This window comes from Branchiostoma lanceolatum, chromosome 2 (genome assembly GCF_035083965.1).
Source record: "Branchiostoma lanceolatum isolate klBraLanc5 chromosome 2, klBraLanc5.hap2, whole genome shotgun sequence".
Taxonomy (NCBI): Eukaryota; Metazoa; Chordata; class Leptocardii; order Amphioxiformes; family Branchiostomatidae; genus Branchiostoma; species Branchiostoma lanceolatum.
In genome coordinates, this window is record NC_089723.1 from 8,561,044 (window position 1) to 8,585,857 (window position 24,814).

Below are 24,814 nucleotides of genomic sequence, written 5' to 3' on the forward strand. Positions count from 1 at the left end.
GACATTTTTTTTCTGCGGAGATTTGAAAGAAGGCTCCCGAATCTTGCGGCGACCATGCGCCGTGACCGTTATCGGCAGTGTTTCCAGACCCGCGGGACCGAAAATCGAGTGGCCGCGGCCGCGTTGGACAGGTGACCGCTATAGCCTAATTCTTAATGCTTATGTCAATGGGAAAAATCCAAGGGACCGACAAAAAGTGACCACTATGGGCAGGTGGCCGCTATGCAAAGGTGACCGCTAATACAGGTTTGACTGTAAACTCAACACAAAAAGTTTGGAAACTGGATTTCAGTCAATCAAATCTCTGTGAATAATGATCAATTGCATTACGCATCATATCATCAGAAAGCATTATATCTATTGCCCTTTACAATGATATTCTATTTGTTTTGACCGTACATTCATGGGTTGTGCACACTTCTGGGGCTACTTACAAATGTACATGTATAATGTGAGTAAGTTGAAAAAAAAAATGTGCCGAAATTTCACTTGATCTTATGTCCTTTGTCTTGTAAAACAATAAATGATAGTGCTATACAACTGCCAACACAACATAGTAATGATTGATTACTTTTAAGTTTTTTAACAATTTGGGTTGAATGTATATGTCAGTCATTTGGTATAAATTTTTGAAAGTCAAGAAATGTGATGAAGTTTTCCAAAACAACAGGAATAAATCATCAACGTGTAGTCACTTACTTGTTTTCTTCAATAAGCTCGTAGATCCTGTCGAAGGCCCTAGGCGCAACCCCCGGGAACCGCTGGTCCTTGTCACCGATCATGGTGAAGGTCTTACCAGATCCAGTCTGGCCGTACGCAAAGATACACACATTGTACCCGTCCACTGCAGACTGGATCAGATTCTGTGAGATACCAAGGCATAATTATCATCATGTGAAACAAGGGATAAAACTCTGAGTGTGTGGATATGTGTATACTTGTCTTAAGAACAGGGAAGAGACAATGTTACGTACGTGATAAATTTAGTGGTAGTATAGCTTTATACAATTATGTATCCTTAAAAATTTTTGTTTCTCCAATTGTTCACTATCATCACTATACAGTGTTACAATATATTTACCTTTAGTCTTTGATGTAGTAGTACAACTAGTGGATTTAGCCCATGTGGGCAGGAACATGCCAATAATCATTATTTGTCAATCATTATTACACAATGTACATGGTTAAAAGATATCATATTTACTGATCTTGAAAAGCCGTTTAACAGTTCACTTGTTTATGTATGCAAAGAGTGGTAAAAGAAGTATTATCTTTTGTAATAGACACCTACAAAAGTATGGACCTTTTAACCTTGACCTTCAGTTCTCAAGGTTATTCGTGTAGAAGCAACTTCCAAGCAACATCTAACAGTCTAGTCTACCAGTCTAGTCTCTAACAGTAACATGACTAGACTTTCCTGGGTATCAAACTTACATTGGTGTCCTCAAAGATCTTCTCCTGGCTGTGCTCCTCCCCAAAGATGGAGTCAAACTGGAACTCCTTGGTGCCCCTGTTGCTGTCCACCTGTATGGTGTACTCGTCAGGCGACCTGATAATCTTAACATTACCCTGGAAACACACAAATCATGCTGTCAGGTGTGGGGTCATTACCAAGGTGTGAGGTGTACATTGACTGTATACCAGGTGTTTCACCTTTAGCACATTGAAGTAGCCATTTGGCTATCAATTCTCTAGTGTTTACAGGAATAGGCAGCAGGGAAAGGATTAATATTGACATTATTGGTATATTCAGTACAAAGTAAATGAACATTTAGTCTTACACAAGGTTTTCCACTCAGGAAATGTCATGGTTGTTCTCTCCAGCTAGCTCAAACTCATTTACGTAGTGACCCATTCATTTACAAAAATGCACATCCCTATGATGTCTTCGACATTTCCAGATTTTAAAAGATGTCACCCAAGTAAGGGAACTAATAGCAAAAGTGACAAAAGTAATATGACTACAATAACATATCTACTATGAATCTATATAATGTAAATCACTTTTATAGCGGCAGGAAAATATAGCGGTTGGGGGGAATGGAGTAGGTCACGGCACTTAATTTCAACGGTGGGAACAAACATTACTGTCTCAAATATCAGTGAACAAATATTTGCGATGATGGAATTTTAGCTGTTTACTAGTTACCGTTAAATCAGCTAAAAGTAAGTTACAACCAGTGTTCCCGCCAGGCATACCTCAGTGCGTCTTTGGACGCACTTTTTTTGGAAAAGACGCACTCAGCTGGGCTGAGTGCGTCCAAACAAAATTTTGAAGGGAGGCTAATTTCTGTCACAAGTGGAACTAGAATCTTAGAACAACCGCTCATTTAGTGAAAAAGAAGCCTACGATGTACTCCCAGGGCTCTCTGTTACGCATTGTTAGCAGTCCAGGGCCAGGGGCGGAGCACCGCACGCCTTAAAAACATCAAACTCACGCCGGGCGGCCCTGGCCCCAGTGAGACACGCCCCCGTAATCTCTAAGATCCGAAGTGCCGACGGTCCTACGGCCGCGGGGCCAGTGCACACTGATATTCACTCGAACAAGGAGCGCCTCTAAATATCGTGTTGTTGCCCTCATTGTACTTTTTTAATGACAGTCATACAGATATTTGCGGCGCTATTAGTATTTTACAAGCCATTTATATCTTGATCATGAACTGGGACGAGCTCAGGCGAAAGGTTCGCGCCAAACATGATCATGAAACGCCTGAAGGATGATAGCATCACAACGTAACAAAGCACACGGCAAGCACATCGATACATGAAAAAAATTATGTATGTCCCAGAAACTAATACAATTCACTAAAATCACACCCAACTTCTTGTAATCCTTCGATTTTATATAGAGAAATGTCATTGTGTTTATCAACTTACAATGTGATCGTGATTTCCCTCTTTTACGTTTGGATGCGGTGAACACACCTCAGTGCAGCCATCTTGTCAAAAGTTGTGTCGCGATTTCGTTCAATTTGCTATTGGAAAATTGACGCAAAGACCTGATCTCTGGCTCGCAGTATGACTGCACGAGTATGAGCATAGTTTTACGTACATCTAGGAAAAAAAGAATGGTACGAACAGGATGAAGAAAGCATGGAGAGTCGTCACTGGGAGCCGAAGCACGCACGGCTTTTCTGTAGAGACACAACTTTCTTTTCCATGGCTGTCGCCTGTAGGACTGTTTGCATTGCAGCTACGATTTTGCCACTGGATGATCATTGATTTTCTAGGATCGACCCAACATTGAACCAGCCTGGATGTCATGTTCACTTTTGTGACGGTAATTTATGCTTCTTTGACCGACAAATGGATTCTATACTTATCGCATATCGTCCGATAATCAACTAGTTTCGTACTCGGTAACGTTACGAACGTTATGTTTTTTAATAAACTACGGCCTGCTTGTGAAAATTACTTGTAAGCTCATGTTTACTTATCTTTTCCTGTTAGTAACGTTCACGAGAACTACCGGTGTTAGTGACATAAAAACAAACTCTCCGGTCGAGAACAAACGATCGAACATAAAATGAAAACTGATAGCCGGTTTTATCAAACTAATCAAAGACTTAAATAGTATTTTCCATGCTCATTATCAAACTTGGTCGGTATCCACGTACCTCAAAACACGAATATAGAAGTAAAACAATGTGTTAGAAGTAAACAACAACGGGTGACAACATAATCTACCGATTTCCTGCATTTTGAAAAGCACATTTTTGGGTCGTTCTCGTTAGCACTGCCACCGATAATGACAATGGCGGCGGTAAAAGGGACCACTAACAACCACTCTCAATCGCATGATTTGTCTCTCAAAATGCGGGAGATTGCGTTTCTGAAGGCTTGAAGATCCCAAATTTCCCCGGGGAGAATCCCCCCGGACCCCCCTAAATTGCGACCGCCTTCGGCGGTCGGGTCGCGCCTTCGGCGCTCCCCCCCCCCATATTATATTTTGATGGACGCACTCTTAACCTGGGCTGGCGGGAACGCTGGTTACAACTGTTAGCAAATCAAGAATTACAGTATAAGAATGGACTACACGATAGAAGACAAGTCATAGTGAGGGAGTAGATGAAAAATTGAATGGATGGACAAAGAAACAGTGTTCTACTCACCCTTTCCAGCTCGGACCCACTGAGTGGCCGTGCTCTGCAGTACACACGGATCTTTCCCTTCATGTCCTCCACCATGTTGTAGTACTTCTTCCTCAGGACCTATAAGCACATGAACATCAAGAGCTTTTTTATTCCGTATCCTTCATTTCTTCATTCATTTATTGGTTCCGCTGTACTGTAACATAAGCAGGTATCTCACCAGACTGCACCAAATGTGAGAATGAGAAATTAAGAATGTGGCATTGCAGCATTAGGCCACACCAAATTAATTTCTTGGTTAACAGATTTTTATTTTCCAAAAAATTTGGACAGCCTTCTGATGTCATGATTTTTTTTTCTAAAATTTTTTTTTGGGAAAATAAAAATCCGTTAACCAAGAAATTGAATTGGTGTGGCCTAAGCAGTTGGCGAAAATTTGCAAAGTTGGCATAATTTTCTAGCACAAGTTGGCTCAGTCCAGTGAGATGTCCACTACACAGTCCAGGCTGCCTGACTAGCTGTTGCATGGCTGTTACAAAAATATAGTTTTGGTGATGAAGACAGAAAATCTATGAGCAATCTGGGACCCTAGCCAGCACCACATGACATACCCTCTCACTGTTGTAGATCTCTGTCAGCACCTTGACCTTGGCCCGCAGTTTGTTTGCTTCATCCAGCTGTTCCGCCAATAAAGTTTCTACTTTGAATTCTTATTGTGGGGTCGTGTGGCGCAACGGCAGAGCGTTCGGCTCAGAACCAAGAGGTCCAGAGTTCGAATCCTGTCGTGCCACCGATCTTATGCCCTTGGGAAAGGCACTTTACACGACTTTCCTCACTCCACCCAGGTGTAAATGGGTACCTGACTTTGGTTGGGGAAGGTCGTATTGAGGTCACCTGGTGGCGCCGAATGGCAGCCGCCCAGACCCTTGCGACAGTTCCACAAAATGCAAGGTGGATAGATTACAATAGGTATATGTTGTGTATTATGTGAAACATGTAAACCCTGCATCAATTCATCGCTAGAAAGGCTGCCATTGCGGGTAATTTCTTACCAATAAAAAACATTATTATTGTGTTGTGGTATCAGTTATTACAAAGCAACAGTACAGTCAAAACTGCCCAAGAAGACCTGTTAGGGGACCAATAAAATCTGGTTTATGTGGACAGGTGTAGTCAGAGCCTTTTTAGCTTTAGTCCACTCTCCTAGCCGAGACCGAGAGAGCGGAGTAAAGCTAAAAAAAGCTGGCACCCAGGCTAGGACAGGTGGTCACTATAGACAGAATTCTTAATGCCTGTGTCAATGGGAAAAAGAATCTGAGTGACCACAAGAAAGTGGTTACATTGGCCAGATGGTCATTAAGAGCTGGTCCCTTGTACAGGTTTGAATGTACATCAATGGCCACTGGTGAACCTCATGCAGAGGTGGTCCCTTGTACAGGTTTGACTGTACGTCGATGAAGATTAGACATCCAGGTAATAAGATACGCCAAAAAAGCAGTTACTCAAACAACTGGATAATATTATGATTTTGGAAATGGTCAGACGTTTCAAGTAGCATCCACTACTTTTCGTCAGTGACTGTGATCGAGATCAGTCAAACAGCAGGTTTATAACCACGAACTATGAATTGATAATGCAAATAAAGAGAAGACAAATTTTTAGATAGTCCAATTATTATAGAAAGCAAATTAGACAACTCAAGACAAGGTTGAAGTGAGTGGGCCTCGGTTGTACAAGGGCTCGCCCCGTCCTCTGCTGCAGAGGTCGACGGATGATGATGATGATGAAAGGGGACAATAGCTCCTATTGTTTTAATATAGGAGCTAAAGCTGGTTTGCCCCCAAGGCTATGTCCCAAGTGCCAGACAGTACCACCCTTACAGCCCTCCTTTCCTGTTGAGGGTTGGATTGTATATCCTCTCATATATTGCCTCCTTGAATGAACAGGTTTGACTGTAATACTAGTCTAATAGGATCAGACCATTGCAACCAAGCCAGTGTAACACAACCTACCCTCTCGCTGTTGTAGTTCTCTGTCAGCGTCTTGTTCTCGGCCGTGAGTTTCTTCACCTCCTTCTCGAGCTGCTCCGCCTTCTCCATCGCCTCCAGACCCTGCTTGGCGGCCACGCCCAGGTTGTCAAGTTCTGCCTCCTTTTTCTTAAGGTCGGCTTGTAGACCATCTCGCTCCTACAGATACGTTTACGCTAAATGATTATTTTGAAATTGTACTTCTTTATATTCTCCAAGCAGATCTCCACGGTGCTAAAATTGTACAAGCTAGCCAGAGAAGCTCCAGTCAGCCAGGAAAGTTGTCAGGCACCGGTTGCTATAAAAACTCCTTATGCCAGTTGGATACGGTCTTTGCAACCGTTGGGTCTGCTTGGAGACTACTTCTTTAGACATGTAAGAAATGTAATGTAATTCAGTTGTGTTTTCCATGATATGTCTGCCAAGTTGATTTTACAATAAAGATTGAGATACAGAATGAATTTTGTTTTCACCAGTTTGTTATACTAATATGACTAGCAGGATTTTCCTAATGCCGCGGTCATATGGCATGAAAATTGATTGGGGGCTCTAAAAGGCCTTTATAGCTCTGCCTCCTCCTTCTTCTTAAGGTCAACCTGTAGGCTGTCTTGCTCGTACAGATAAAGGGCAATCTTGTTTTTGCCTGTTTGCTATACTTACGACAGGGAGGATTTTCCTAATGCCTCGTCAAATAGTAGGAAAATCAATTGGTCAACAAGTCTGCAAGCTCTTAGCTTTTTACCTTATTTTGCGAAGTAGGTTATGTTTTCGTTAGCGTTCATGCATGTGTGTGTGTATGTCTGTCTGGCTGTCTGTGTACACGATAACTCAAGAATGTCTGGGTGGATTGTCTTCAAATTTGGTATGTGGGCAGGTCTTGATGAGACCTTGAAATGATTAGATTTTGGTCCCCCTAGCAGCTTCCTACAGCCTACCTTTGTGACCTCCTTGAGCTCCTGTTCCAGGCCATCTGCTTTCTTAGTCTCCCTTTCAACCTTCTTCTTCTCTGACTCCAATTTCTTCTCCAAGTCCTTCAGCTGTTTCTCTGTCTTTTTGGCACCAGATTTCTGCATACAGAAGGAGAACACTTAAGGTATAGTAGGTAGTAGATAGAAATCAACCTCACATGGAAAAGAATAAATGTCAAACACAAATAGTCTAAAGCACTATCAATGGTGGCACTGAAAAATGTACATTCCTCATGCATTTTATCAACTGACTATAGTTAAACCCATACAATCATACATGTTCACCATTACCAAGAAGCAAAACCTATATGTGGTGAGATTGTACATTGTATTTTTCATTTTTCATTTCACACAAGATAAAATCACAAAGCACAGTTTCAGGAACTGTAGATGGAAAGTGCTGGGGTAAGACACAGACCAATATGGTCAATATGAGGTCTTCCCCTGTCTAGTTTACTGAAAATATAATGAATATACATCCAACAATAGCTAGTACATATAACTGACCTCTCCTGCAGCAGCTGAAGCAGTGACCGACTTGAGCTCCTTCAGTTCCCGCTCCAAGGTCTTGGCTCGATCCTTCGCCTCCTGCGCCTCTTTCTTCTGTGCCTGGTACAGCTCCTGCAGCTGCTTGAGTTTGGCCTCTGTCTTGGCGTCTGTGCCCTGCTGGAACAAACATAGCTGGGATAAATGACCAGACAATATTGCCTTCTGGAAGAATTGATTTATGTTATACAAAAACGTATGCCAAACGCTACTGTAACAGTTGAAAATTACAGTTCCAGTTAAATCTAGTTTAATTTGCTTTTGTATTGGAATCCAGAAAATACGACTGTTTTGATGATGAGCAGATGCTTTCCAATACATGTTATGCAGTCAAAACCACTTCAATCTGTTTACATGACTGTATGAGTAGATATTCATTAACAGCAATATGTATGTGACATTTATGTGAGGGAGACAAACATTCATTGAGTTATACAATTTAATATCTTTGTTAGTTGTCTGTTTGTTAGTTTGTTTGTTTATTTGAATTACTCAATAATGGATATAGAAGGGACGGCAAAACAGGTGCGAAAAATTCTGCTAGTGCTAGCTAGCTGTAAAACTGTATATAGTCTGATCTGAACAATATCTATGATTGTCAATAATTTATTCAATTCTTCCATCTGAGGCATTGCTTTTAATTTTCCTCCTACATTTGGGAATCTCATTACGATGCCTAGGCATTAGAAATCCTTCTTTCTTCAATTTAAAAACACAGCTGGCAAAAAGAAAAAAAATCACAAGCCAAGCATTTCCACAATAACACATATACTCAGCAAAGAGGACTTGATACAATTTGTGTTTTAAACTATTTTGACACGCACCATGGCAACGTGGTGAGATTTTGCACGCAGCTTACGTTTGTACATGTGCCAATAATTTTTGCTCTCCAATTCGTCCAATACTAGAAACGACCCTTAAAAATGCAATTGTCAAGCAGCTCAATACAACATCGTATCAAACAAATCATTCATTCACTTTGATAGTCTTCTAATGATGCTAGATCTTTAACACAGACAAGACAAGTAGTTCTAGACAAGGGCTTACCACTCGGATAGCATGGTCGGTTGTGTGTGATCGGGAACGGCGTCTAACTGTAGTTGTAATACGGAATCTCATACCACTCATGACTACCTCCACCCATCGTTGCTAAATAACCTTCTCCGACTGTCTCACTGATAAATCAGAACCAGGCGCTCGAAGGGCATTGTCTCAGGGATAGGTTACGCATGTAGGTGTTTAAATTTTCATGGGATTGGTATTGTTGGACACGATTGTCATCCTGTATTAATGCCATGGAGCGGGAGCACGCAATTATCTCACAATAGAGACAGGATGTTTTGTCAAATATGTACAAATGCAGGCCTGCAGCAAAGTTTAAATGGAAAGGATCGTTATAACTAAAATATAGAAGCAAATTTTAAAGGTGACGATGGGCAAGATAAAAGTGTTGACATGCATTCCCAAACATTTATCAAAATTCGCTTTTATTCCCAGGATAAGATCTTGAAAATATATCCACAAATCATGATTGCTGAAGCATCAACAAAATTGAAAAGATATGCCCTGAGGCAAAAATGTAAAAACACCTGTATTTTGTATGTGGAAACAAAGTAGCCCTAGGGGAATACAGACTGGTGTACATTAAGAGAGACATGATAATAGGGAGCACAATGCCTCTTCCCACAAGTGGGAGCAGCTGCCCATGATAATCTGTGGGGGAGGTTGGTAGTACAAGCTTCCTATATATGGGGGTAAATTATGCAAAGGGAGTTATGAGTGCACTGTAGAATGATTGTTAATGACGGATTAGTGTAATACTGGCAATACAGCTATTCTTTAAAATGGTTTCAGAAATCAAAAAGGGACATTTTTATTGTGAAATGTAAATTAGATATACTGTTTAATAAATAAATATATATATCATATCAACTACATAATGACATACAGTATATACAGGGACATTGTATACTTATAGGCTGCTTGAACTCTTATTAATTGTTGGTTGTCAGCTTTTTTTTAAAGCAATTCAAGCAATAATACAGTACAAGCAGTGTTTGCAGAGAAAGTCTTCATCTGGATATTTCATGATTAAATGTAGCAACTCGTTTTGTGTTCTTCTTGATTGTTTTCCATCATCTTTTATTTTTATTGTAAGTTGAAATGTGTTCATAATGTAACTGTCTTATACTATATATTTGATGAGAGGGTTTCTTACACGCATTTTGCTTTTTTCTTCATCCTCATTACATAAGTATGAATAAAATCAAATAAAACAAATTAATTTTTAGTCATATTTATGTTTTTCTCTCAGGACCAAGGCTGTCTCCAGCTTTAATTCTTTTTCATTCCCACCCATTGTTTGGGAGCTTATTTTAAGGTTACGAAAACAGCTTTTCATACATTTCGTGTCATACGGTTTAAAGATATTTTGAATGAACTGGGTGATTTTTTTTTCTGTCCCAACAAGCAAATTTCCGTCACAGGATTGAAGCATGGGTCATGGAGACAGCTCTGCTCAAGACTCTCAAGAAATTAATGTATTTTTATTTATTCATTGGTTCAGTATGCACATGCAGGGCTCGAAATAGTGGGTGCATTTGCACCCAGTGCACCCAAAATTGGAGCTGTGCACCTAATTTTTAAATGTGGGTGCACTGGTGCACCTAGATATTTTTGTAGGCTATAGGGTAAAGGTACTATTGTACACTAGTATACAGAATATTCTTGAAATATAAGTATAAAAAACAGCTTGATAACTTTTTGCTGTACTTTATTTAATGTATTATTTGTTTGAAATTTTAAAGTTAGCTATAGAATTACAGATTGAAGTTCTTAAGAAAGGCAGCAGCATTAGACTTTGTAATTATGTTCTGAAGAACATTCAATTTTATTTTATCTGGTGCACCCAAAATTCTTTCTGTGCACCCAATTTTTTGAGTTGGGTGCACCAGTGCACCTATTCCCAAAGATAGATTTCGAGCCCTGACATGCCAGGATTGCCCAACTAGCCAGAGGTTATTACTTAGGGTGAACCCCTGTGCGGTCATACATGTAGGACTGTAGGTTTTGGACCATCTCACACCGGGGCATACCCCTACTCTTTTCGAAAGGTGTGGTGGGTTCTTTTACGTGCGCAGGGTGTGGCTTTCCCCAAACACGGGACCTACATTTAACGTCCTATCCGAGGGACGTGCCTAACCCTAGATGAGCTAGAACATTTACAGCTGAGTGAAGTGAGGAGAATCGTGTTAAATGCCTTTCCCAAGGGCACAACGTCGGGGCGCATGTCTAGGGGCAGCCCGGGTTTGAACTCGGGTCCCCTTGTTTGACAGTCGAATGCTCTATCACGACGCCACAAGAAAATGTATGAAAATGTATGAAAAAACAGATGCTGACCTTAGCAGTTGTGGGTCTCTCTGATGCTGCTGGTCGGGCGGCGGCCGCGGCTGACAGCTGAGCGATCTTCTTCTCCAGGGCAGAGATCTTCTTCTTCTCCTCCTCAGCACGCTGCTTCTCCTTCTTCTCTCCCGCCTTAACAACCTCCTTAACTTCCTTATCCTTCTCCTTACGGTGCTTAAGAAGGGCGTCCTGTAATGATACGACATTATAAGACGAGATACACTGATGAACAAAATGTCCTTATCCTTCTCCTTATGGTGCTTAAGAAGGGCGTCCTGTAATGATACGACATTATAAGACGAGATACACTGATGAACAAAATGTCCTTATCCTTATCCTTACGGTGCTTAAGAAGGGCGTCCTGTAAAGATACGACAGTCATTATAAGACGAGATACACTGATGAACAAAATATCCTTATCCTTACGGTGCTTAAGAAGGGCGTCCTGTAAAGATAAGACATTATAAGACGAGATACACTGATGAACAAAATGTCGATCCCACTGAAATAAGAATTTTCTCTTCCTAAATAAACTGAGAAGCTTAAGAAACAGTATATCAATAATGTACCAAACAAATGATTGTCTGTTTAGGTGTTTATTATCCTTTCCTCTAATCAAAATAGAACACTAGAGTTACATGTATTAGTATTTGTGGTACATATACTTCAGGTTTGCTATGTTAGTTTAGCGGTTACAGGGTCTTTTTATAAATATGAATTGGTATTGAATTTTTCATTTTAATTGAGTTGAATGTGTGATAGTTGTGTGCCGATTTTTAAAAATAGAGAATGCTAGCGACCCCCCCAAAAAACACCACTCCCGATAAATTGGTATTGTGACCCTGTGACGTCACAATTCAAGATGGCGGCCACCACACATGCCAACGGATCCAACAAAGGTTTTGCATGCAAACCTGTAATAAAAACCTTAAGCTTGCTGATTCTTGAGTTTCATACATTTAATAGCACAAGGACTGACACTCCTACCAAACATAATGCAATGACCTCAAAAGAACTGACAGAATCCATTCACACAATGAAAAAGAAACTGATTTGATACAACTACGAACCTGTCTATTTTGCAATGCCTTATAAAATTGAGTTTGACTTCTTTAACCATAAGCATGCTAACTTAAAGGTAGACATTTGGCACCAAATGGGGTGGTTATGGGGTTAGGCAGCAGGGAGAAGGTTAAGTTATGTCAATGATTCACTACCAAAAATGCCTTTTCTTGTTTCTTCTTATACACAGAAAAAAATTCTCAAAAGAAAAGTTTCTGTGTTTGAGAAACACATTTTGTCCACGAGCTAAGAATTTTTTTCTTAGAAAATTTGTCTCAAAGTAAGATAATTCAAGAAAGGGGAGAGAAAATTTCTAACATTTTCTTAAACATAACAAGAAAAATAATCTTGAAGTCAATAAGAACGAGAAATTTAGACTTGAATTTCTACAAATTCTTGAGGGTGAAAATCTTGTTGAGAAATAGTTTCTTAACTGCAGAGAATTAGGAAAGTGTTTCTTGTTGTGAGAATTTCCATGGAAAGAATCAGACTAATTCTTCGATTTTTCTTTCTTATTCATTCTTGAAATTCTTATTACAAGAAAATTTGTCCACGCAGTAAGAAAAAGCAAGAAAACTAGAAAAGCAAGAAAAATTATTTCTGGTAGTGTATTTTCCTACCTGTAACTCCTTGTTGGTCTTCTTCTCCTGCTGTATAGCCTTATTCAGGGTCTCCACTTGGAGTTTGTAGTCAGCTGTCCCTCCGTCAGCGTTGATCTTGGCCTTGACAGCTGCTGCCTTTGCTGCTTCAGCCGCAGCCTGTAGACACAACACAGTTGTTTTTTCAGTAATGGTCTATTAAGAATATAAGTCTTCTTAAATTGATGAATTAGAGAGTACAACTATTAACGATAAAAAAAGCATATTAATAGATCAATGTTTGGACAAGTGAAATCATAAAATTACTATGATGTACAACTGTGCTATTATCATAGTAGTATTTCAAGAAGGTGTGCCTTTACCTGCATATACAGTTCAGTTAAACCTGTACAAGTGACCACCTCAACTGTACATAAGGACCACCTGGCCAATGTGACCACTTTTTGGTGGTACCTAAGATAATTCTTCCCATTGGCACAGTAGGAAACCCAAGCAATATTAGGGCCCGAAAATCGGATTTTGAAAGTCAATTCATTTAGTCATTTCTACATTTTGTATATTACATGATTAGTTACCTATCACAATGTATAGCGATGTCCATCATGCAAAAATGTGACGTCGTTGTGGTGTGAGAGCTCACTGAAAATCGTCATCAGGGTTTTTGTAGGCTAACGCGAAACTAAGGGAATCATCATACGACACGTTTTTCGCAGTTTTAAAATGCTCAAAGTATGAAGTTATTACGCAAATGTGCTGAATAGTGCTAGTAAATGTCACTACCATAAACATTTCCATATTTTGGGCCCTAATATTTCTTTGGTTGCCTTTTTTGCATCTTGTCTATAGTGACCATCTGTCCACATTTCAGTGGTCTCCTGAGTGGTCTTCTTGGGCAGTTTTGACTGTACAATCTATTGTCTGACAAGATAACAGAAGTGTATTCACCAGTTTAATCTGGAGTTCCTTGACCTCCTGCTGTGCGTCCACGGGTAAGTTCTTGAGACGAGCCTTCTCCAGCTCCTCGATACGAGCCTTGGCCTTCTGCAGCGCCTCGTCTGTGGCAGCTAGCTCCTCTTGAGCCGTCTGCTTCCCTGTGTCAAGCTTCCCCTCCAACTCTGTCTTCTCCTGGGCCCACTGTTCCTTCAGCTTCTCCAGTTCCTGAGGAATCATGAAGTGCATTCTAAGTCATAAAGTCCCTGTCACACAGTCAATGAGCTTTAGCTGTATTTAACCTTCTCCCTGCTGCCTAACTCTGTAACCAATAGGGTGCCAAATGGCTACTTCAGTGTGCTAATAAAAGGTTATTGATCGCCAAAAGGTCACTGAATTTAAAAATTGCAAGAGACGCAAGCATATTTTTCACCCCAAAATCTACCGTATCACATTGCATGGGGCTTGGAGACCTGCAAACATCGGCTTTTTTCTAATAACTGTGCGATGATTGAGAGAACACTGGGCGTATTACCACCAAAATTGTAATTAAGAGCTTGCAGACTCGTTGGCTGATCGATTTTCCTGCTGCCTTTTAAGGCTTTAATGTGTATGTCCTACAGTGAGCTCTTGATTTGCTGCTTGTTGTTGTCATTGATGTGCAAGACCTCACACTTATTGCATCTACAGTCCAGTTACCTGTTTAAGAGTGTCCAGCTCCTCCTGTGTGTCCTTATGGTCAGACTTCTCCTGCCTCAGCTGTGCCTCCAGACTGTCTACCTCCTGTTGCAGGCTGGCGATCTGAACACTCATCTCCTGTAAAGGGACAAAACTCAGTCTTAGGAACTGTCATGTTTTTACATGTACATGCATTTTGTATGTAGACCACAAATTAATCCTTGTTGCTGAGAATATACAGTGATACAGGTAGGAAAAAACATTTGGTGTATTTCAATCAATGAAGTTGGATCTTCCGACATGTTTTATTTGTGTAAAAATGAATGACACATTCAAACATATAATTAACCTTCTCCCGGCTGCCTAATGCTGTAAGCAATACAAATTTGGTGACAAAAGGCTACCTTGGCAGGGAGAAGGCTAAATCAAAGGAGGATGTTCTAACTGTACAGCATGCACCCTGACTGGCACCTGCTATAAACTGTGACATTCACAGTCATATTCATTTTCCTGTGAGAAATAACATTCTGAACAGACGGTAAGGTTGATTTCTGTCAGTTATTACCAGAACTACACTGTCAAGTAAAGCTCTTCCTGACTAGGGCTTACGATGTGTAAACTTACAGAAAAATCTCCTGACTCCTCATCTGTGACTGACGAGACAGCAGCTACAGCTGCTGCAGCTGTGCTGTCACCCTGCACTCTCCTTCTAAACAGCTATTGCTAGAACTACTGTCAAGCACAGCTGTACCTGACAAATGCTTATAATATGTAAACTTACAGATAGATCCCCTGAATCCTCCTCCGTGACAGACGAGACAGCAGCTACAGCAGCGACAGCAGCAACAGCAGCAGAGCTGTCACCCTGGGCAGCACTGGCCAGCTGCAGCTTGAGCTGTTCCAGGCTGTCTGTCAGGTCAGAGTTTGTGTCCTTCAGCTCATCCTTCTCCTCCTCCAACTCACGGATCCTGTCCTCAAGTTCAGTCAGCTCTTCTGACGACACACCTGAGAAAAGAACATGATTTTAAGATGGCAGGAACCAGTGTTGTACACTTGACATCTATTTTGTCAACTCAGGTGAAAATAAATACCTCGCTTAGGTTAGTGACGTCCTCTCAGATGGGACATAAGGTTGGTAGTCCCATGTTCAAGGAAAGCCACGCCTTCAGTGAGATAAAGAACCCACCACATTTATCACAAAGAGTAGGTCTGGGGTTTTTCCCAGTTTGAGTGGCTCAAACCTTAAAGGAAAGCTACACAAAAGATTGAAAATCCTTATATGCTATGCTTAATATATTCCAAAGTCAAATTCTTACTTCAAGCTGTTTCACATAAGTCCGTCATAGTTATGAGATTTTCCACAGTTTGCAACTTATGCCGTGCTGACGCCTTCTCACCTGATAATTGAATTATATGACGTCAGTGTTTCAAAATTTTCACCTGATGATTGTATTATATGACGTCAGTGTTCTAAAATTCAATCATCAGGTGAAAATTTGAAACACTGACGTCATATAATTCAATTATCAGGCGAGAAGGCGTCAGCACGGCATAAGTTGCAAACTGTGGAAAATCCCAGAACTATGACGGACTTATGTGAAACAACTTGAAGTAAGAATTTGACTTTGGAATATATTAAGCATAGCATAGAAGGATTTCCAATTTTTTGTGTAGCTTTCCTTTAAAGTCTGGTTCTGGGTTGACATCTTGAAAAGGCAATTTTGTCAATGCTTCCACAAATGTGGTAAACCTAAAAAAATAAATCAATGCTGGGATAATATTTCACAGTTGTCTTTCTGCAAACAAGTTTGGTGTTGGACAGTTTGTTTGTTTGTTTTATCTAGAACTCCATTAGTGTCACATCACAGTATCAGTCTCGTATCTTGGAGAGGGTTCGCAATTGTGCATGATTTAATTATATCAAGTCTGTATGAGTTCCATATTGACATTTTTTGCAAAAGTATTCTTCTGCCTGGTTATCTAACTAAGAAAATTACTTCATCGGCCACAAACTTTACCTAGCCAAAAAGTGCCAATACAGAACTAATACGGACTTGATATATGCATAAGTGTGAACCCCCCCTAAGGTTTTCAGGTAGTGAAACCCAGCCTCACCTGTCCCAGCTGCTGCAGGTGGTGCGGGCCCTGTGATGGAGAACTCCTGCGGCACCTGTCCTGTCCTGATGACTGTCAGTGCCAAGATGGTGGTCTGGTTCTCCTGGACGCTCTTCTGACTCTCCTCCAGGGTCACATACAGCTGCTGGGCCTCCTCATCTCTAGAGGGCAGATGATAGATATTATCCACAAATGCACGTATGATTACTATTCTTTGAAAACCTATCTTATTCACAAAACGTCAAACATACAAAAAGGACAAGACAAACTGATGGCAGACACAAGTTACATACAACTTATATTCTTGTCGGCGCTTGAACGGCATGGAAAATAAAATAGCTAGCAAGACAGTCAAACATTTGGAAATGTATGTCTACTGAATTTGTTACTTTCTAATGCTGTGCCCTTGCCACAAAGAATCACCGTAACTTTTCATCCATGCTATACCTACTCATTCTCAAGCAATTCTACCTCCTCTACTCACATGATGTCCATGAAATAATATCTTAAAACACGTAGTCCTTACTTGACTTTTACATATTATAAAAGAACAGGTTGGATAAGGAAAAAGAAGTAGGGGTAGACCCAGAGTCACCTACTTAGACAATCTACATAGTGATACAAACTTACAAGATACTAAGGAACTAGGAAGGGCCATGGAGGATAAAGTGCTGTTGAGGAAGCTCTCTGGATTGGTTCGAGTGGGAGCTCGAACTATAAGTAAAGTAAGTTTACTAAGTAAAGTTACTGCTGAAGTTAGTTCAAACCTGTCCTCTTCAGTGGGTTCTCTCCCATTGTCCTCTTCAAACTTCTTAGCCCAGTCATCTACAGCTTGCTGTGCCTTGTCCTTTGATTCCAACAACGCCCCCTGGTGATCCTCCTCCTCCTTGCACCTCTTCTCTACCTTATCAGCAGCTTTCTTCACCTCACCATGGATAATGTGCACCTAAGAAATGATGGGAATTAATACATTTGATTATTTATCATATGCATTATAATGAAAATACAGGACTGTCAGCAAAAGGTTCTTTGGGGGACTCCTAGGCATGTTTTTCCAGCTATCAATAAAGGCAACCAAAGCAATATTAGGGCAAAAAAAATACAAAATAAAAACAATGCTGAAATCTTTATGGTAGTGACATTTACTAACACTGTTTAGCACATTTGCGTAATAACTTCATACATTGAGCATTTTAGAACTGTGCAAAATCGTGTTGCATGATGATCCTCTTAATTTTGCGAGCCTACAAAAACTACGGCCACCATTTTCTGTGAGTTCTCACATCACAACGATGTCAGATTTTTGCATAATGGACTTTGCTATATATTGTGACAATGTTGTTTGAAAAAATCATGAATAGAAATGACTAAATAAATTGACTTTCAAAATTCGATTTTGCTTGGGTTTCCTTTTATAACAGAAACAGATTGCAAAGACATCTTGAATGCACCATGAATAGTTTCATCAGGTTGGTAAGTCACTAGAAAACATAGTTCTTTGTACACAACCAAGTGTTATTTGCATGTACCTAGCCAACATTTTGGTGACCATCTGTCACCTTCCTCAAGGCAATACGGACTGGTTCTACTTTCCATTGCAGCTAGGTCTTGCTGCTACAGTGCGAAGTAGAACCAAATCAGCATTGCCAAAAATAGTAACTCATTAGACAAGCAACTGGATAAAATTTTGAAATAGTCAGACGTTTCAGACAGCATATGCTATCTTTTGTCAGTGACTCAAATCAGCATTGCCCTGAGAAAGGTGACAGACAATCACCACGATGTTGGCTAGGTCAAAAAACATATAGTTGTGTACAAACAACTTTGTTGTCTAGGTTATTGAGCTGTGTTGTACCTGTGCAATGACAGCTTGTAGCAGCAGCTGTAGCTGTGACAGCTGCGCTGTACTTGCCGCAGGACTCCCTGAGCTTTTGTTCTTGCTCAGTTTCTTGTTCTCCTTCTCCAGCACTTTCTTCTCCTTCTCCAGTTCTTTCTTCTCCTTCTCATTCTGCTGAAGCAGCTGCTGCAGTTCAGCCAGTTTCTGCCGTGTGGCGTCCAACTCGGCAACTACAGCTGGATCGGGAACTGTAACCTGGAATTTAAAGTAGACAGCTTAGAAAAAGGCAATCAAGAATAATGTATGATATCGGTACAGACATTACAACTTAAGTCAAACTTGGTCAAGCAACCACCTCCAGTCACAATCCACATTAAAACAAGTCCCATCCATTTTAGCCCTATCCTGAGCAACCACTTTTGCCAGATTTGACTGTATATCATGTACGAACAGAAGGCTTTTCCATTAAGTGAACTTGTTCAATAATAAATGTTTCCTATCTATATACACTGTCTAGTAGACAGGATAACATATCAAAGTGGCTTTGGAGCGGCGCAATGGTTAGAGCATTGGACTCTGTAGTCATGTACGTCCCGGGTTCGATGCTCACCATGCCCCGACGTTGTGCCCTTGGGAAAGGTATTTTATAAGACCTTCCCTGGCAGTGACGCCCACCACGCCTCTTCGGCTAATCTGTCTAAAGAGTGTGTCAAAAACACACTATGGATTTGGTTGCCGATGTGCCGACATCTGGCACATTTGCCACCAAGAACCGTACAATTTTTTTAATTCGTTTTTAAATAACATACCGTGATGGGTTAAAATACCGTGATGGGTTAACATACCGTGATGGGTTCTGGAACTTTCTCCACTTTGACCTGTGGCATCTTGCCGTCCCGCAGTAAAAGGAGTGTCTCCAGTTTCTCCTCCAGCTGTTTGTTGAGCAGCTCCACTTCCCCCAGCTGCACATAGTTCTCCTGCACCATACTGGGCCTACAAACACATAATTTTACTTACAGTCAGTAAAAAACACCTGCGTTTGAAATCAGACCTACACATGTAATGGCCTTCATATACAAGTCAGAATTTTTGTCTGATGGCGTATCAGTACTACAGTGCACGGTTTCTATTGCACTCATGACCAGGTCTTGTTTGAGGGACGGCTACAAGAGACTGAGTGCAATAGAACCGATATGCCATCAGAAAAAAAGCCCAACTCATAGAGCCTGCTAAGGAGGCTACACATGTACACTAATTTGATTAAAATAAAAGTATATGGTTTCAACAGCATCAAACATAATTATCTCTGCTACCTTTTCCCCAAGCAACTTTACTATGCATCAGTTGATGGGAAAACTGATACGAATGCAAATCACACACAAGACATCAGAGAATATTGTTTAAGTTTAAACTGTCTCTATGATCATAACATTTTTCCTAATTGAACAAAATAAGTATGAAAACATTACATTCATGACTTCAGAAGAAAGGGGGGTCCAACAGACAAGAGGTCTTTAAGCTTAAGACTTGAAATGCTAAGTAAGCCAACCCCTGTACCTGTCCTCCTCAGTTGGTTCCCTCCCCTCCCTGTCCACAAACTCCTTCCTCCACTGCTCTATCTCATCCCTCAGCCTCTGCTCCTCCTCTGTGATCACTGCCTTCTCTTTCTTCACTTCCTCAATCTTCTCTTCAATAGAGTCCTTCCCTGAGGCCTCCACCATGGTCTGGAGCTGGACATAGGTGGCCTCATACTTGGCTCGCATTTCAGCAAGTTCCTGGAAAATCAAAAGATTCAAAACATTAACCAAAGCTTGTGATTTATTTGAAATTCCACACTTCTATGTGGCAAAAGTAGCCAGTATGCAAGGGCAGCATCCCATATTAACTTTATCGTATATAACATTCTACATAACATAAACATTTTCCTTCTGGACCTAGAGTGAGAAGACTGAAGTTACCAGGCTTAAGGAACTTCTGTCAAAGGGCGGAGACAAGGGTGACGTTGCCATAGCAGCTGCTGCCACACTAGGTAGTTTATGTTATGTAGAATGTAAATGTTTATGTTATGTAGAATGTTATATACGATAACTACTTCTCACACTAGGTCGAGAAGGCATCTGCGTATCTTGTGACATAATGCTAGTCAGTCATGACTACAATATAGTACATTCTTATTTGATATCTAAAAGCCTTAATGCTTCCTGCATGTTTTTGGGACAGCAGTTGACAGTTTTAAACAATTACGTGTACATTATGAAACCCGCAATAATTCTGAATTCTAAAATGTATTCTTTATAAAGTAGAATTTGAAGATTCATCTTGTGCTTATTTTGCAGTTTGTAGTTGAGTGAACAAAAAAAAATAAGGTTGCTGTTATTAGTAGTTTTTGTTGTGTCAGTAAAGCTTCCCTTTTACTAATAACGTCCTTAATTAGTTAGGACTTGGATTGACTAGCAACTAAATTGCCAAAGTGTGGTTTCTTCCTCCAGCCTGACCACAGTCTTTCTCACCTTATGCACATCGATCAGCTGTTGCTGCAGTCTGTCCCTCTCCTCAATGGAGACACCGGTGCTGATGACGGTTGCCATGGCAGCAGCTGCTATGGCAACGTCACCCTTGGCTCCGCCCTTTGACAGAAGTTCCCTAAGCCTGGCAACTTCAGTCTTCTCACTCTCATACTGGTCTTTCAACACCTGATATTGCAGTGGAGAAAAATATGATGATGATTGCAGCAAAGGAAAATATTGACAATATATCAATAATAATCAATAATATTATTTTGTCAGTGGCGGCCCTTGGATAGGACGTTAAATGGAGGTCCCGTTTTTCAGGACAGACACACCTCAAGCACATCAAAGAGCCCACCACACTTAGGTGTCCTTCTCGGTGTGAGTGGATCAAATAAATCTGTCCGGGTATGCAGCTTGTACTCAGTACAAACCTAGTCTGAGGCGGTGTACAGGGTATGCAATACAAACAAACAAACAAACAAGCAACCAAACAAATATTTCTGATGCAAATTTGAAAAGTAATTCCCAACACGAAAAGGTCACTTATGACAAGTTTCTTTGACATAAGCACCCAATCTCTACAACCTCGGAAGTGTCCCGACACATACATGTACATGTACTTATGCCATACCTGGGCCTGTTACGGGTGTTCCGGACCGTGTGATGAGTATCCGTATCACATAGGGTTCGGGAGTTGTATCACACGGGCTTCCATAGAATATTTCGAATGCATTTCTAGCGAGGACACAAAACTCCCTCAACTTTTGGTGCATTCCACATTGAAATGTGTGTTTTCTCGGGTGGGTATGACATAAATAAAATACAACACATTGTATTCCGCATCACCCTCGGTCCCAGCCCTCCCGCGGGTCGGATCGCCCTCTGGCCTACGGGCGATCCTCCCCGCGGTTGGGCTGGTACCTCGGGTGATACGGAATACACCGTGTTGTATTCTATATACAGAGTCACAGAAGCAATGGATGCTCATTTCTTAACAAAGATAGGAGTTGGACTGTCGAAAATTTTGATAAGTCCGTTGGAAATTACAATTCAGCTTAAGAATAATTTCAACCAACACAGATGAACATTCAAGCTAATAAATTCATCTTATCAACTATGTAAGGCTTTCTCCCTCTCCAGTTAATCTGAATGACTGAACACAAAAAATCATGGCCCTCACCTTGGTTTCCTCCTCCATGGTTGTGACCTGTTCACGGTGCTTCTCTTCCATGGACTTCACACTCTTACGAAGGAAATCCAGTTCCTCCAAATATGACGCCTTGTCTTCTTCATGAAGCTTCTTCTCTGTTGAGTGAAGGAAAAACAATCAAATTTCCAAATGTCATAATTGTCACTTTTTAGATAAGCAAAACTTTTATATTTCAACATTCTAAATATTGAATACACAATCTTTTGTCCACAGTCTACATAATAGTTAAACATTATAACTATCAAGTAGGAGAAAACAAAATCCAACATTACTACATGATTGTACTGTATAAAATGACTCAAAGCTGCAATTGATTTCTGCACATTACGAAAAGAAAATACCTTGAAGGAATTCTTTGTGCTCATGATCAACTGAGTCTGTTAACTCCGCAACTGCAGCTTTCTGTAAGAATTAAAGGTACAAATATCAATAAATCTGACTGTAATGACATGTGTGAAAGCTCCAATACATATTAGTTAAAGTTAAAATCCTCCCACACCATAAGGTGTATAGGGCGGTGCCCATCTGCGCTTCATAGCCCTGGGCCACACAGTGGTGCAATCACTGCAGCAGGGGGCTAGTCCACTGGCAGTGGAGTGTGTTTAACTTCCATACTTTTTCAGAAGTATGTACCATTTTTATAGAGTCTTTGGTATGACTCAATGCGCCTCTTGTCCAGAGGTGTCCTACCCGGGGCTTGAACCCGGGCCTTCAGGTCCAAGTAATTTGAACCAGATGTGGCTAGTAACAGAAGCGCAGACCACTTAACCACAGGGACATACTACCACTCAAACGTTTCAACATAGTTTCAAAGATTCATGATCTTACAAAGGAAACTTACAGTATGTTGTTTAAAATAGAAATTTATTCTATGCCATTCTCAGTCCTTTGTAATTTAATGAATTTATGGCTTTCTGAGCATAATCTACATACTACATGTAGGCAAAAAAAAGTATCTCTGTGATTTAGTTTGTCAAATACCTTCTCAGCGTCCAGCCTTTCAAACTCCACTTTATTCTGGATAAGCAGGGCTCTCTTCTCCTTCAGCAGTTGTTTGTTTCTCTGGCTCAGGCTCTAGAGTGACACAGTATCAGGATACAGATCAAGTCAGTCAAGTCAAGTCAAGTCAAAGTTTATTGCACAACGATTGTAACAGGTACAATGTAAGGCAAACAATAAAATACTACTGGCTACTTTTGTATATCAAACTACTAAAAGCTACAGGGTGGTTCTATAGTATACAATGGTTGGGTTCTACAATACTCCATTTCAAACTACATGAAGGCACTATCTAATATTAATAAGTATATACTATTGTCAGAGGTAGATAATATCAACAGGAGATACAATATTATAGGGAGTCGTATATGTTGATTATACAATTACATGATGAGGAGATGGATGTCTTATACAACTAAATCGCTATTTCACGGATTCTTTTTCAGTGAACATACATCTATTCTATATACAGATACATCACCAGAGTAATCAATTTGTGTTTCCTCAGAACTCGTGTCAGCAGAACTCGTTATACCACAAAGTACTGTAGAAGAATCCTCATTAGATAGCTTCAAACAACTTTTCCACATCTAGCTGCAAGTGTTGTTTGAAGCTAATCTCCAAGCAGATCTCCAAGGTGCTAAAATCGAACAAGCTAGCCAGAGAAGCTCCAGTCAGCCAGGGAAGTTGTCAGGCACCGTCGGGGTGCTATAAAAACTCCTTCTGCCAGTTGGATACGGTCTTTGCAACCATTGGGTCTGCTTGGAGACTAGTTTGAAGCTATCTAATGAGGATTCTTCTACATGTCTACAGGTGTGACAGGTCGTTTAGCGTTACAGTAAATGTGTAATGTAATCAGCTGCTGCCATGCCGTGTGCCTGCAAAGCTAATGTGTTAAGCCAAGTTTGGTTAAGCCGAAGGGTGGTTATACCTGCTTTACACAGATTCAGATACATATTAAGTGTAGCTAGAAGCATAACACAAACACATAACTTACACTTTTTTAAACACAAAGAAACAAGCTGGACTTGTACACAGCCTTTTATTATAGTTTTTTTTAGTTGTTTGTCTTGATAAAATCTTGCAGACTCACAGTTAGGCTCTCATCCCAGTACTGCTCTTTCTTCTGAAGCTCCGCTCTGTGAGCCTCGATCACCTGTCGGAAGGTTTTCACCTTCTCTCCGTACTGAGACCTCAGCCCAAGGACGAAGATGTTGAACTGGCTCTGTAAAGAGAGACAAAGAAAGGCGTTAATCCTCAGAAGAAGACTCTTTCAAGAAAAGCACAAAGTAAAGCAGAAGTAAGTGTAATTGTGGCTTCCACATCCTCATTAGTGGTATTCTTAAAATTCATTCTGATGAAGGTTTCTACATATTCCAGGAGTTAGAAGACTACTTCAGACCTAGATCTAGTTATTCAAAAATAGAAAAAAAATTTGTTGTAATTTGTAACAAAACAACACCATATTCAGAGCTACAAGAGTATAAACAAGGAGATCTTTTTGTTATGAAAACCGATATTCTAATCACACAAATAAACTTTAATGTCATTTCCTGCACCTGTGTCTCATTCTCAATTGTCCTGTAGTTGTCCTCAATCTGACAGACAATCTTGATGTGGCTGCCCTTCATCCGTTTCATGTCGTCCATCACCTATATGTACAAGACAATGCTCAGGTAAGACACTGCATCTCATTATACATACAAGAAACACTAAGTTAAGACACTGTATCTGTATACAAAAACGCTCAGTTAAGACACTACATCTCATTTAAGTATACAAGAACGCTCAGTTAAGACACTACATCTCATTTAAGTAAACAAGAACGCTCAGTTAAGAC

The 24,814-nt window shown here is 40.4% G+C and overlaps 1 protein-coding gene across 2 annotated transcripts in view; it reads right to left on the bottom strand.

Annotated features, from left to right (window-relative positions):
* Positions 1-24,814, bottom strand: part of LOC136427364 (uncharacterized) — a 40,536-nt gene that overhangs the window by 6,115 nt on the left and 9,607 nt on the right. The window contains exons 8-29 of one of the 2 annotated variants that reach the window (XM_066416187.1): positions 24,534-24,626; positions 24,068-24,199; positions 22,957-23,049; positions 22,317-22,377; positions 21,946-22,070; positions 20,766-20,948; positions 19,813-20,030; positions 19,101-19,248; positions 18,274-18,510; positions 17,186-17,364; positions 16,419-16,579; positions 15,085-15,308; positions 14,325-14,441; positions 13,641-13,853; positions 12,717-12,854; positions 11,032-11,223; positions 7,594-7,749; positions 7,054-7,185; positions 6,104-6,277; positions 4,113-4,211; positions 1,435-1,569; positions 700-863 (exon numbers count right to left, since the gene is read on the bottom strand). In XM_066416187.1, coding sequence (XP_066272284.1) covers positions 700-863; positions 1,435-1,569; positions 4,113-4,211; positions 6,104-6,277; positions 7,054-7,185; positions 7,594-7,749; positions 11,032-11,223; positions 12,717-12,854; positions 13,641-13,853; positions 14,325-14,441; positions 15,085-15,308; positions 16,419-16,579; positions 17,186-17,364; positions 18,274-18,510; positions 19,101-19,248; positions 19,813-20,030; positions 20,766-20,948; positions 21,946-22,070; positions 22,317-22,377; positions 22,957-23,049; positions 24,068-24,199; positions 24,534-24,626 — 3,374 coding nt within the window. Of the gene's footprint in view, positions 1-699; positions 864-1,434; positions 1,570-4,112; positions 4,212-6,103; positions 6,278-7,053; positions 7,186-7,593; positions 7,753-11,031; positions 11,224-12,716; positions 12,855-13,640; positions 13,854-14,324; positions 14,442-15,084; positions 15,309-16,418; positions 16,580-17,185; positions 17,365-18,273; positions 18,511-19,100; positions 19,249-19,812; positions 20,031-20,765; positions 20,949-21,945; positions 22,071-22,316; positions 22,378-22,956; positions 23,050-24,067; positions 24,200-24,533; positions 24,627-24,814 lie in introns of both variants that reach the window. The other variant, XM_066416186.1, reaches the window with a different exon arrangement.